Raw genomic sequence first — 13,583 nt, forward strand, 5'->3', positions numbered from 1 at the left:
ATTATCAATTGAGGTCAGGAGTGGTAAACTTGATATTATATAATATGTATCTCACCACAGTCAAAAATATCCTGTCAGAGAATTCTATCAGCACAACCTCAGACTTAGATAATATGTAACTTTCACAGCTAAGGACATCAGAGGTGCTTTACAGTAACCACCCTCTGTCCTGTTCACAAATAAAATCCTTTTTGACTTCTGTCACTATAAATGAACAGAGTCTACTTTGGATCCCAGTGCTGCCACCACTTACTATGCCACGACACAGGCTCTGAACAACAGACCCGGCCATGGCTACTCACTGCTCAAGCCAAGCACCACCACTTGATACGCCTGAGGCAAGGGATAAAACAGCGCCTTCCTCCAAACTATGTGGAGAAAGGGGTTAAATGGAGAAGGATTTAATAATAAAATAATGAGCTGTGAGTTATATGTGCTGAGGTGAATTATTGTCAGAATGGGTGCTAAATGTATAAACTTCAGATGATAAATGCCAAACAGACACATGGGATTTTTGTGGTAGTTAAAAACAAAATAATTAAAATTTATTTTTAAAAGTTCACAAGCTTTTGGGAACTGACTTGTGGGGTGTAACGCCACAATAGCCTTGCATGTATTTCTTGCTCTTTATGTGCTTAGATCTCACCTTATGTGTATTCCCATTCCTATGTACTATATTATGCCTATTTAGACCTTTGCACTCCAAAGCATTAAAGATCCCTAGTATATGTGAGTGCTACTTGCCCTGTTACACCCCACCCCAGCATTTATTAATGTGTCCGTGAACCCCCCCTCCTTTGTACTCTTATTAATAGCAACGAGAAGCAAAGATCTCTCTCAACAGAAAGAAATCAGCATGTATGCATGAACAGAAAAGTCAGGGTGGGGGTTTCTTAGCAGAAAAGTAAGGAGGGAGAACTTTGCAGTAATTAGGAAGCTATTCTAAATACATATATATGTTTATGATGAACTACAACGAGGAACAGCACAGATTTTATAAGGATGGGGAGATAAAGAGACACGTATTACAGCATCTGGATTGAGTTTTTTAACTCCTTCTGGCAGCTGAAACCTGAACGTCTTCAGCAGGCTGGTCAAGAAGATGAAGAGTTCAATCCTTGCCAGCTGCTGCCCAGGACACATCCGAGCCCCTGAGGAGAAAGCAAAGGAAAGACAGCCACTGAGTAACAATCTCTTCTTCAGAGTATTTAACCCAGCCTGGAACAACACATGCATCTGAGAAAGGAAGCCCCTTCCCCACCTCATACCCCAAAGTAACCCATGAGGAACTGATGCTTCTACAGCTGCCCCCTCTATAACTCCCTTTTACTCTATTGGTTGGCATAATTCAGAGAGGCGTGGCTTGGCCCAGGCCCCACCAGTAGCTCAAACTGCTTGTACACAGTCTCAACACAGGCAGAATAACTGGAAATACTTACGACAGAGAAATGCATAGAGCATCTTAACTTAAACAATGGGGATCATAGGGAATGGGACTGAGAAAGAGTTTTTTACTTGCGGCTGTTAATCCACTGTTAATTTGCTGCATCCACTTTTGGTTTCATTGTAGAATTGAAATCTGAGCACCATCTGAGCAGTGTTTTCTTTTGTGCTTTTATGCTACATAACCTTTAGGTGGGACTCTGGCATAAATGCCAAAACTAACCAAAATCCCTACACATAGCAGCTGGGCACATTTGTTTTTGATATAGCATCATCAAACAAAATAATAAACATTCCCAATGTCCCTCTTTTAACTATTAAAACCCATCCCCTTTCCCAGTAAATGCTGTGTTTTCCCTGCACTAAATAAAACATCACTTAAATGTCTCATTCTCATTGTTATTTATTATGGTTACAGACCAGCAAAATCAACACCAAAACATACGAAGGATAGATAAAAAGTGACATAAAAACAAAATACAGCTTGGGAAGTTGCTTCTCTCAGAAGGATTGCAATGTTATTTTTCCAATTTGCATTGAGGTCATGAGAAACTTAGAGACCCTTTCAGTAATCTGGGAGGACACATCCCTTAAACAGATTAATACCAACGTTGTAGGGCTACATCCAGAAAAGGCTGTTAATAAAGGAAAGATTAACTTTTTTCTGCATTCCTCATACATGTTGTAGTGCAAAATGACATGTTCAACAGATTCTATTGCTCCAGAACCACAGGGACAGATCCGTTCATTAACCAGGATCCTACTAAATCATCCTAGTAATGCTGATGGCAACATGTTAAAGCGAGCAAGGGTAAATGCTCTCCTATACTTGGGAATGGTTAAAGATATGAAGCTGCAGTGAGCCCATAGTTATTAAAATTATTGTAGAGCAGTGGAGAGCAAGATTTGTTAGCAGCAGTTCTTAAATGCTGTAGATCTAGATCTATTAGTCTTTGAACAACATTCAAAGGTGCAGAAATTACACCGGAAGGTCAAATCATCATCTAGAGAACCTGAAAACAAATATGAATAGGGAATGACAATTGCACAATAAGACTATAGCTAGATGGGGTGATGTCCCAGGAATCATCCCGGGATCGTCCCTGTATGCCCACATGATGCACAGGGGATCCCAGGAGCAGGGAAATATGATCCCTCCCTTTCCCCAGGACATCATTCTACCCTTTAGTCATGTTTTTTCCACAGACTCGGGATGATCCCATGACAGCGGAAAGCGTGGCCCAATGTCACAGTTTGCCCCAGTTACTCAGGAGCTCTGCGCCCATTGGGGATGGGGTGGCGGTGCTGCTGAATTTTTTAAAAAAACTTACCTTTATGCGCATCCTGTTCCTCCGAGGTCATCACCTCTCTGCCGTGCTAGACCCGTAGGTCTAGCTGAGGCCTAAATGTCTCATGTAGAAAAGGTTTATGAGCTGCTGGCATTCAGAGGTGGAAGTACCAGGGTGGTAGTTTGACATAATGCAAGTGCAGTCTATTCTCTCATGAAAAAGGAAGAAACCTCATCATCCCAAACATGACCTTACTTTATCTTTCAGCTATTCTACTTAACAGAACACTGAACGAGTCTACATGTTAAATGGGAATGTAATTCAGTGACTATTACTTAACAATAATTCTCCAAAGTTCAACACTAACAGTGCATTCCTAGGAATGTCTACTCAGAAGTAAGGGACCTACTCTTTGTAGAAAATCACAGCCTAAAAGGAGTAGATACAGCTTTGTACTTTGAAAATGAAAGAAAAATTCAGGCTCTTTTAGTGCTGAAATTTTTGAGGAACAAGTTCAGACTGTGGTTTCAGGCCAAACAGAATTGTAGGGCTGTGCACTGCCTCAGGATGAATCCCGAAAATCGAGGCGAGTCAGGCTCACCTCGCGTTGGTTCCAAGTTGGTTCCAGGTTGCGCTGAGATACCCCAAAGCAGATCAGTACCAAACTGGCACTGGGCCCTCCCTCCTGCTGTCTCAGGAAACTCAGCGCAAGGCTGGCTGTGAGTTCATTGGACTCACCTTCCTTTTCCCATTCTCCCTATCCACTTGCCATCATCACCGCATTGCTACCGCCATCGCTGCCCATCGCACCACTGCCGTGACCAGGAAATATGTCCTCCTCTTGAGAACTAGGCCATGATTTCGAGATACCATGGGGACTGTGGTTAGTTATATCTACGGACACAAACTATGGTGGCTGTAAAGGAAACATGGCCATTTTTCCTGGTCATAGTGGCAAAGCAGCGGTGGCGGTGATGTAGCAGCTGAGTGGTGGTGGCAGCAGATGAGCTGTGGCTGTGGGTTGGGGGTGGCGAGAGGGTGGTGAGGGAGGGAGCAGGTAGTCAGGAGTCCAATGGACTCCTGCCCAGCCTTGCTACTTGATTTCCTGGTTGCCAGCTGCAAGGCTGGCACTCAGGGACCTGCGAGGCTGAGTCACCCAAATCTTGCTGAGGTGACACAACGAGGTGAGGCAGGCAACCCCCAAAGCACTGAGTCAAATTGGGGCTGTTTGGAGGCACAAAAATAGCCTTTGAGGAAAATCGGGGCAACTGTGCATAGCCCTACTGAATTGTATCTTATGAAAAGAACTGGCATTGTTTCAGCCTTGCCTGAAAGGAAGCCAGTTGGCATCTCTTGCATCTAACCCAGAAAACATGTCTATGAATCACAAGCAGGTTTGCATTTCTTCATTTACCTGCACCAAATGGCAGAAATTCTTCTCTAGATGAAAAATTTCCATCCTTGTCCAAAAAATGGTTTGGGTTGAACTTTTCAGGAGACTCCCACCGCTCAGGATCAAGAAGAACAGAGCGCAGATCTGGAATAATATATGCCCCCTGCAAGAAAGGAATGTTAGACAGAGAATGAAGGCAGAACAGTACCTTCCAGGATTGTCCCCCACTTTTACAGTACTAATCACCAGAGGACTCACTCCAGACTCGATATGTTGGAGGACTCCAGTTGGATAGTAGAGCTCAACAAGATTTCCTCAGTTCACACACACACTGATTTTGTTCCATGTTCTGCTTGCTGACCTGACTTGGCTTGCAGTGAATTGGGCCAGCTAGTGGATGTTCAGTGTTCCTGAATTTGCATCAATTACAACTGAATTTGTGCAAGTTACACCTGTAATTTGCAGAAATGCACACATTTCAGCTGCATTTTTTGTGCAAATTATGCAAATTTTGGACATAATTTGCACAAATCCTGCAAATTAGCACAATTTGTGGCCTTCATTTGTGAAAATCTCTCAGATCCAAAACTGCACATAATAAGTACCCAGAATTCAGGGAATCTGCATGGCTCAACTCACAAAACAAGTTGAGTCGGCCGTGCTGCAGTGGTCTGGCATATCCAAAAAGGAGCAGAATTCTCAGCAACAGACATACTCTGTAAAAAAAATATGGTGCTATTCTACATAGTTGGTGGGCAATAGGAATAAAAACATTTCAGGGGAGTGTTTTCTTGTGGCCTCACCTTCAATCATTCAAACCTTTTTCTTTTTAAAAGCTTCCTATGTAGCCAATGAAGAGAATGGCCTCTCACCCATACTTGAAGCTCTCTAAGGATTCCAAAAAGAAAAAAGAAAGGCAACAGCTTCAAATGCCCAAACATTTCCCAACCCCAACATTTCCCTGGGATGATGCCAGCAGGTGGGGAATCATCTTGCTTTTTGGTTTTACTTTTATTTGGGGGGTGGGAGTTAAGAGACGGGGGGGCTGGCCTGCGTACGTTCAATTGCCTGCAGAAGCAGCTTTTAAAAGGGAAAGGGTGAACTTAAGCCGCCAGGAGTAGCCACTGCTGTCCTTCAAATCCTTTCATCTCCTCCTTGAAAATAACTAGAATGCCCCTTTCCTAGTTGCAATCGGGGCAAGGGAACAAGGGATGTAGGAATTGGGGGTGGGAGTTTCAGTTTGGCCCTACATCTTGGACGTTCTTTCAATAATAAACACTGGATCTTTACAACTGTAATGTTGAAAACCTTCAGATGTGTATTTTTGAACCCATTAAAAAGGAATTCAAAGTTTCTGAAGCTCCTTGCTCCTGAGATACAGGATTGTGACTATGGGCATTCACTGCATTCTGTACCTTGGGAATGAGATAACCGTTCACATTCACATCCTTTGTACATCGTCGTGGGGCTCCAAATAATAAGGGAAATTTTGAACGCTGCATCTCATGAATCACAGCATTAGTGTAGGGCAGTTCCTTTATATCTCGGTAGCAGATTGAATGTGATGAACCGGAAACATCTTTTATCTCCTTGTAGACTTTATCTGAGAAAAATAATAAAAATTGGAGCTTTAGTTTGGATATGACTTTTTTTCATAAATCTTCAATACTCCTTGACAAATATTTCTTCTTCATGAAGTTATTCCATTTAATCCTCTTAATGAATCACAAACTACAATTAGTGTTATTTATTTGTTTATTTATTTCTACACTGCCCAACAGCTAAAACACTCTGCTTAATATACTTTTATCCCACTTTTTCCTCTAAGGACATCAAAAAACCATACCCTAATTAACCTGTGAAGTAGGATAAGTTGATTAATACCAACTGACCCAAGGTCATCCCAGTGAGTTTCATGGCTGCATTGGGATATTTTATTTATTTATTAACAATATTTGTTTACTGCTTGATATAACAAGATCTCTAAGTGGTTTACATGCCAAGGTATTAAAAACCACTTTTAAAACACTCAGTTAATAAACAATTATGAAGCTGGGTATCTCATTCTGACACACGAAGCACTACATTGCTGAACTGGGCTGCACAGCCTGACCCTGGGGGATCTCCCAGATGCCAAGCTCAGGGTGGCCCCAAGCAAAGCTGAGGGTGGCCTCAAGAAGAGTTGAGTAGGGTGCCAAAATCACACTTGAAACAGGCTTGATCAGCCTTCTGGGTAGCCTGCAAAGGTGACCATGTGGGTGGAGGGAGGGGCACCAAAGACACCTCTTGCCTGGAGTGCTATGTTTCCTAAGGCTTAACCTTGCCTCATCTAAGGTAGGTTGAAACACCAGTGCTATCACTATAGAAATATATTGTAAAAATAATAAGAACCAGGTCCCAAAATGAAAGTTGAGGTAAAGTTGAGTTCAATTTTATGAAATCTACTGCACTACTTTTAAATGTTGTTATATCTCTCAGTCTCATTACAACTGCCAGTTCTTAGTTCGTCATTCTTTGAGCATCATCAGATGCAGAGAAAACATGTTTCCCTACCATCACTTTGCCTCCTGCTTCTGTCCCACAATAGGGATGAACAGCTTCCTCTTTCTTCATGCAAGGAAGAAAGAGGAAGCAAGCAACCACCACGTGCCCCATTCAGTGGGTTTTTTCATCACACTGCTTCTCCTGCACACAGAAGGAAATGGCAGCAAGTTTCATTCCAGCCAAAAATCAGATTTTCTCGGTCTTTTTTGTAATGGAAAAATGAGCAGAATGAGCAAGAGATGGAAAGGCAGCGGCGTGAAAAGGACCCACAAAAATCCATTAGCGGCTAGTAACGTGCATACTATAAACAATTGTCTGATGATGATCTTTATAAACAGTTTTATTGAGACTGTGATGATGTATTTCCTGCTATTGGTTGGTAGTGCTACCATTATTGCAAAGTGCAGCAGCTAGACTGCTGGCGGGTACATCTTACAGAGACCACATAACACCGGTCTTAAAGGAATTGCACCAGCTGCCTATACGCTTTCTGGTCGGAATTCAAGGTGTTGGTAATGACGTTTAAAGCCCTAAATGGCTTGGGACCTCAATATTTGAGGGAGTGCTACTCCTTATATATGCCTGCCTGAGACTTGAGATCTGTTGGAGGAGCCCTTCTCTGCATCCCATCAACACAACACATTCACTATGATTGGACAAGGGAGAGGGCTTTCTCTGTTGTGGCACCCTGACTGTGGAATGCCCTCCCCTTGGAGGCCCGACTGGTGCCAACGCTGGTTTTTTTCTGACGCCAAGTGAAAACATGGCTTTTTAACAAAGCTTTTAATGGCTGAATTCACTACGCACATTGTTTTAACTGTTTTAATAGTTTTAATGCTTTTAAGTTATATATTGTTTAACTTGGTTTATGGTTTTCATTTGTTTTTAGCTGTGTACATTGATGGTGCTATATAAATAAATAATAATAATAATAGTGTATATTTACTGTTTTTATACTGTGTGCTTTTATCTGTACGCTGCCCTGAGACCTTATTGATATAGGGTGGGATATAAATGTTTCAAATAAATAAATAAATAAATAAATAGGCCATTCTGGTTCTGGCCTCTTAAAGGATGTTCATAAACTCATTTACTTATAAGCTGGTTCCACTTCTTCAAGAAAGATTCTAGGGAATCAGGAAGCTTCTTATACTGAGTCAGACCATGGGTTCATCTAGCCCAGTATTGCCGACCACAACTGGAAGCAGCTCTCCGGGATTTCAGGCAGGATCCATTCTTCACTCTACCTGGAGAAGCTGAGGATCGAATCTGGGAACGTCTTCATGTAAAACATGTGCTCTATTGCATTGAGCTATTGCCCCTACCCTCCCTACCCTGTTCTAAGAGGCACAGTCAGAATAATTTATTTATTTTGGCCTTCGAGTAAATCCACTGGAAGTTTATCTTGCTACAATGAGTAATTTTGGTTTTCCAATGGAATTTTTGAAGTGGGTTAGAATTTTATACTTGACCCCAAGAGCAAAAGTTGTGACCAATGGTTGGTTGTTGGTTTTCTTTGTGCTTGGGCAAGGTTCTAGGCAAGGATGTCCTTTCCCATTAATATATGATCTATATGTGGAACCACTAGCATGCACAATTAAACAGAATAGTAGTATTTGTGGGTTTGTGCATGCTGACTTAGAATTTACAAAAATTCTTTATTGTTCATTTCTAAGCTCCAGGCATCTAACTCTGCTTTGATGAAATTGATTAATACTTTTGGTGATCTGTCCAGTTATTCAACCAGCCAAAGAGCTTGTAAACCAGCCAGAGAGCTTGTAAATCCCACAGACACCTTTGGCTATGGGGCGGTATATAAATGTAATAAATAATACATTTTAAAAATTGGTAATCTGAATTGATGCTGATTGGAGGCAGCATATTTCCTGTTGTGTTGGCTAATGGTCAATTTTGATGGTGCCCTTATTTGATTACCTGTCTGGGAATACTCATTCCCAGATATATATCTCAGTTGATTAACCTAAATTTAAATAGCTGATCAGTGAGATTGCATGAGATATACATGGGCACCATTAAAGTTGAGTTTGTGGGGCAAAATCAACATTGTACCTTGAATTCTCTATGTTATATGTGGGATTCATGTATTTATACTTGGCAAATATTTTCAGCAACAATGTTTTGTATCATATTTTTTTCTGGGGCTCGTCCTCACCCTGAATATTCTTGAAAAGGATGCAACTTCCAATTAAAGAAGGTGGGTTTGGTTTTCCAGACCTTGCTTTGTACCATCAGGCCTATCTACTGGCTTGTACAAGTTTTGGTCTTTTCCAGTTCATTTAGATTTGCCACCCTGGTCAGTTTTGCAATCCTTATAGTTAGAACCTCTTCCCAAATGGATGGCACTCGGTTCTCGACACATTAGAATAAATAACCCCCGTCTTATAAACTTGGCTGCTAGAGAGGTATGGCATATAGTATCATGTCAATTACACTTTGATCCATTCTCTCATGCAAAATTGGCAGGATTGGAATAGAGAATTGGAGTGTCCTATTTTGCATAATCAATGGATTGCTGTCTTAGAATCTTTTTCTCAAGCTTTTAAGGATCTTAAGCTATGTCTTATTCAGCAAAAAAAATGTTTTGGGTCTATCGGGCTCCACAATGCTTTTTCAATAAGGGTTTGTCTAACTTGTATAACTGTTGGAGTTGTAATCCATCTAATGCTTCTTTAACTCATATGTTTTGGCAATGCCCCATAGTTCCCCCTTTTTTGGAGGTGGTTATAAATAGGATAAATTTTGTACTGGAACAGTCTTTAATATGGCAAGATGTCCATGAACAATTTGTCCTTCCAAAATGAACAATGACATTTTGAAAGGACAAATGTTCACACCCCATAATGCAATGGACTAGGGAAATAACATTATCAACATTTGACTGGGGGTTATATAGGCACAACTTGTGAGTGGATCAATACATGGCTATATGGTCTGCTTATCTTGAAACCGATGCATAACTCTCCCTCTGCCTTTCCCCATTTTTTTCTTAAATGGATGGTGTACCTGAATGGAAAAAAATGATGATATTCATATATATGCAATGTTGTTTTTCTTTTTCACATTTTTTTGTTCTGTTTTGTTATTATTCACGATGAAAAGGAAAAAAAAAACCCCACGTTGTTTCTATACCACCCAATAGCCAAAGATTTAAAATAGTTAAGGCTTTCTCTTCTTAGCATATCATTTGATAGGTAAGAAACCTTAAAAGAATGACATGATAGGGATCAAGAGTGTCCCTTGGTCCTATGGGACAGATGTCTCTCACCTTGGATATCTGGATGATTTGTCAGGAGAAGCAAAGCCCATCTCAGAGAAGTGGTGGTTGTCTCTGTTCCCCCAATAAAGAAGTCGAAAATGCACTGAGCCAGGTTTTCTTCATCATAGGTAGACTTGGGGTCATTCCTGCTCTGATATTGGAAGTGGGGAAAGGCAACATTTAATTTATAATAAATTATAGGCTATCCCTCAGCATTTCCTTACCTTCTGTGCCACCTTTATTATTCTAGCAGCAAATCATGACCCATAGTTGAGTGTTTCAAGACTCTTGTACATATGTGTAGACAGCATCTTCTGCTTCATGTTTTAGCTGATTGGGCTGAATGAGGCAGGGAAGCACTGTATAGCTCTTTCTTGACACTCTCTCTCTCTCTCTCTGCGTGTGTGTGTGTGTGTGTGTGTGTGTGTGTGTAAGAGAGCACTTTACTGTGTTTTTATTTTTTTCTGTATCTGTCTGCTTTATACTGTGTTTCTATTTGAGTTCATTACCATGGAAGTAAAAGAAATCTGGTTCAAAGCATTGTGAAGATTGGGAGTATAGCACCCCAAGACAATGCAGGTGGGGTGAATTATACACTTCAAAGAGTTGTTGAGTTCTTGGTAGGCACATCCCTCAACATCATTGCCACAGGAATCCACCCTAAAGCATACCTGACAGATGGCTGTCCAGCTGCCTCTTGAATGCCTTTAGCGTGATAGAGCCTCTCTAGGTAATTGGTTCCATTGTCATACTGCTCTAACAGTGAGGAAGTTTTTCCTAATATCCAGCCAGAATCTGGATTCCTGTAACTTGAGCCCGTTATTCCGTGTCCTGCACTCTGGGAGGATCGAGAAGAGATCCTGACCCTCCTCTGTGTGACAACCTTTCCAGTATTTGAAAAGTGCTATCATGTCTCCCCTTAATCTTCTCTTCTCCAGGCTAATCATGCCCAGTTCTTTCAGTCTTTCTTCATAGGGCTTTGTTTCCAGACCCCTGATCATCCTGGTTGCCATCCTCTGAACGCGTTCCAGCTTGTCAGCATCCTTCTTGAAGTGTGGGGCCCAGAACTGGATGCAATACTTTAGATGAGGCCTAACCAGGGCCGAATAGAGAGGAATCAGAACCTCATGCAATTTGGAAGCTATACTTCTATTAATGCAGCCCAAAATAGCATTTGCTTTTTTTGCAGCCACATCACACTGTTGGCTCATATTCAGCTTGTGATCTAAAACAATTCCAAGATCCTTCTCGTTTGTAGTATTGCTGAGCCAAGTATCCCCCATCTTGTAACTGTGCCTTTGGTTTCTATTTCCTAGATGTAGAACTTGGCATTTATCCCTATTAAATTCCATTCTGTTGTTTCAACCCAGCACTCCAGCCTATCAAGATCACTTTGAAGTTTGTTTCTGTCTTCCAGCGAATTAGCTATCCCACCCAATTTGGTGTCATCTGCAAATTTGATCAGCGTTCCCTGCACCTCCTCATCCAAATCATTAATAAAAATGTTCAAGAGCACTGGGACCAGGACTGAGCCCTGCGGTACCCCACTTGTTGCCTCCCCAGTTTGAGAAGGTTCCATTGATAAGTACCCTTTGAGTCCAATTCTGTAGCCAACTGTGAATCCACCTAATAGTTGTTCCATCTAGCCCACTTTTAGCTAGTTTGTTAATCAGAATATCATGGGGCACTTTATCAAAAGCTTTGCTGAAGTCAATACATCCACAGCATTCCCACAGTCCACAAGGGAGGTTACCTGATAAAAAAATGAGATGAAATTAGTCTGGAAGGATTTGTTCCTGACAAATCCATGTCGGCTTCTAATAATCACTGCATTGTTTTCAAGGTGTCTTACAGATTGACTTCTTTATAATCTGTTCCAAAAATTTCCCAGGGATGGATGACAGACTGACTGGTCTGTAGTTCCCAGGTTCCTCCTTTTTGCCCTTTTTGAAGATAAGGACAACATTAGCCCTCCTCCAGTCGTCCGGCACCTCATCTGTCTTCCATGATTTTGCAAAGTTAATAGACAGTGGTTCTCAGAGTTCTTCTGCTAGCTCCTTCATTACTCTAGGATGCAGTTCATTGGGCCCTGTAGATTAGAACTCATTCAAATTAATTAGGTGTTCCTTGACCATTTGTTTATCAATCTCAAACTGCAATCCTGCTCCCTCAACTTGTGCTTGACTTTTTCCATGGCGGTCATTGACCCGTTTTTGAGAGAAGACTGAGCCAAAGTAGGAATTGAGCACTTCAGCCTTTTCTTTGTCATTTGTTATCAATTTGCCATCCTCATTAAGCAGTTGAACCAGCATTTAATTCCTCTTTCTTTTACTTTTTATTGCTTTTAGCATCGCTCACTAATCTCAGCTCATTCTCAGCATTAGCCTTCCAGATGCCATTTCGGAATTTCTCTGCTACCTGTCTGTACTCTTCTTTTGTAGCCTGGCCGTCCTTCCATTTCCTGTATGTATCTTCCCCCCCCCCCCCCAGGTCATCTGTAAGCTTTTTGTTGAGCCACATTGGTTTCCTCTGTTGTCTTCTATCTTTTATTCCTTGTTCAGATTGTTTGTAATTGCGCCTTTAAATTTTCAATTTTTAAATACTCCCACCCATCTTGCACTCCTTTTCTCATTAGGCTCACTTGCCGTGGGACCTTCCTTATCAAATTTCTGAGTTTATTAAAATCAGCTTTCTTAAATCCAGAATACGTGTATGGCTGCACTCTGCTTTTGCTTCCTTTATAATTAAGAATTAAAGTATGAAATGGTCACTTTCCCCCAGAGTTCCCGTAACTCCCACTTTATCCACTAAGTCATCCCTATTGGTCAATATCAAGTCAAAGGTTTCCGATCCTCTAGTTCCTTCCTCCACTTTCTGTAGGAGAAAGTTATCACCCACACATGTCAGGAATTTCTTGGAAGGGCTGCTTTTGGAAGTATTTGTCTCCCAACAGATATCAGGGTAATTGAAGTCACAACTACATCAGACTTCCTTGAAACACTGGCAATTTGTTTCTCAAAAGTTTCATCCTCGTCTTCTCCTTGATTGAGTGGTTGGTGATAGACTCTGATTATTCTGTTCTTTTTATTCTTTGCCCCATTTATTTTAATCCAGATGCTCTCAATGAGGCTCCCAGTCTTGTCCGCATGTATTTCTGTGCAGCGATAGGTATTTTTAACATATAGTGCAACTCTGCCTCCCTTTCTATTTCTTCTGTTCTTTTTGAAGAAGTTATATCTTTCAATTGCTATATTCCAGTCATGGGAGTCATCCCACCAAATTTCAGTTATACCTACCAATTCATATTTATCTTCATGTAATAAGCGTTCAAGTTCATTCTGTTTGTTTCCCATACTCTGGGCATTATCTTATTTGAAATCCTTTTTCCTTACTGTAATTTGAATTTGGCTAATACATGCTATATTAAAAACAACAACCTAAATTAATCAATATTTTATTTATTTCAGCATATATGGTTAGCATGGAAGTTTTAGTGTGAGATACACCACTATTTTTCTTTCTGAGATCTTAACATGTGTGACACAGCCTGCCCATCTAGAAACATACTTACTTTGCTCCTGCTGTGCCCCCCTGATTTTTTTTTTACTAGTGTTGCCACTGCCTCCAATGTTTAGTC

At 41.0% G+C, this 13,583-nt stretch overlaps 1 protein-coding gene across 1 annotated transcript in view; it reads right to left on the reverse strand.

Annotated features, from left to right (window-relative positions):
- Window positions 1–960: 960 nt before the first annotated feature.
- LOC134402399 (cytochrome P450 2J5-like) overlaps window positions 961–13,583 on the reverse strand; it is a 44,809-nt gene continuing 32,186 nt past the window's right edge. The window contains exons 6-9 of the mRNA XM_063131827.1: window positions 9,956–10,097; window positions 5,541–5,728; window positions 4,147–4,288; window positions 961–1,151 (exon numbers count right to left, since the gene is read on the reverse strand). Coding sequence (XP_062987897.1) covers window positions 961–1,151; window positions 4,147–4,288; window positions 5,541–5,728; window positions 9,956–10,097 — 663 coding nt within the window. The remainder of the gene's footprint in view (window positions 1,152–4,146; window positions 4,289–5,540; window positions 5,729–9,955; window positions 10,098–13,583) is intronic.

Source organism: Elgaria multicarinata, chromosome 8, assembly GCF_023053635.1.
Source record: "Elgaria multicarinata webbii isolate HBS135686 ecotype San Diego chromosome 8, rElgMul1.1.pri, whole genome shotgun sequence".
Taxonomy (NCBI): domain Eukaryota; kingdom Metazoa; phylum Chordata; class Lepidosauria; order Squamata; family Anguidae; genus Elgaria; species Elgaria multicarinata.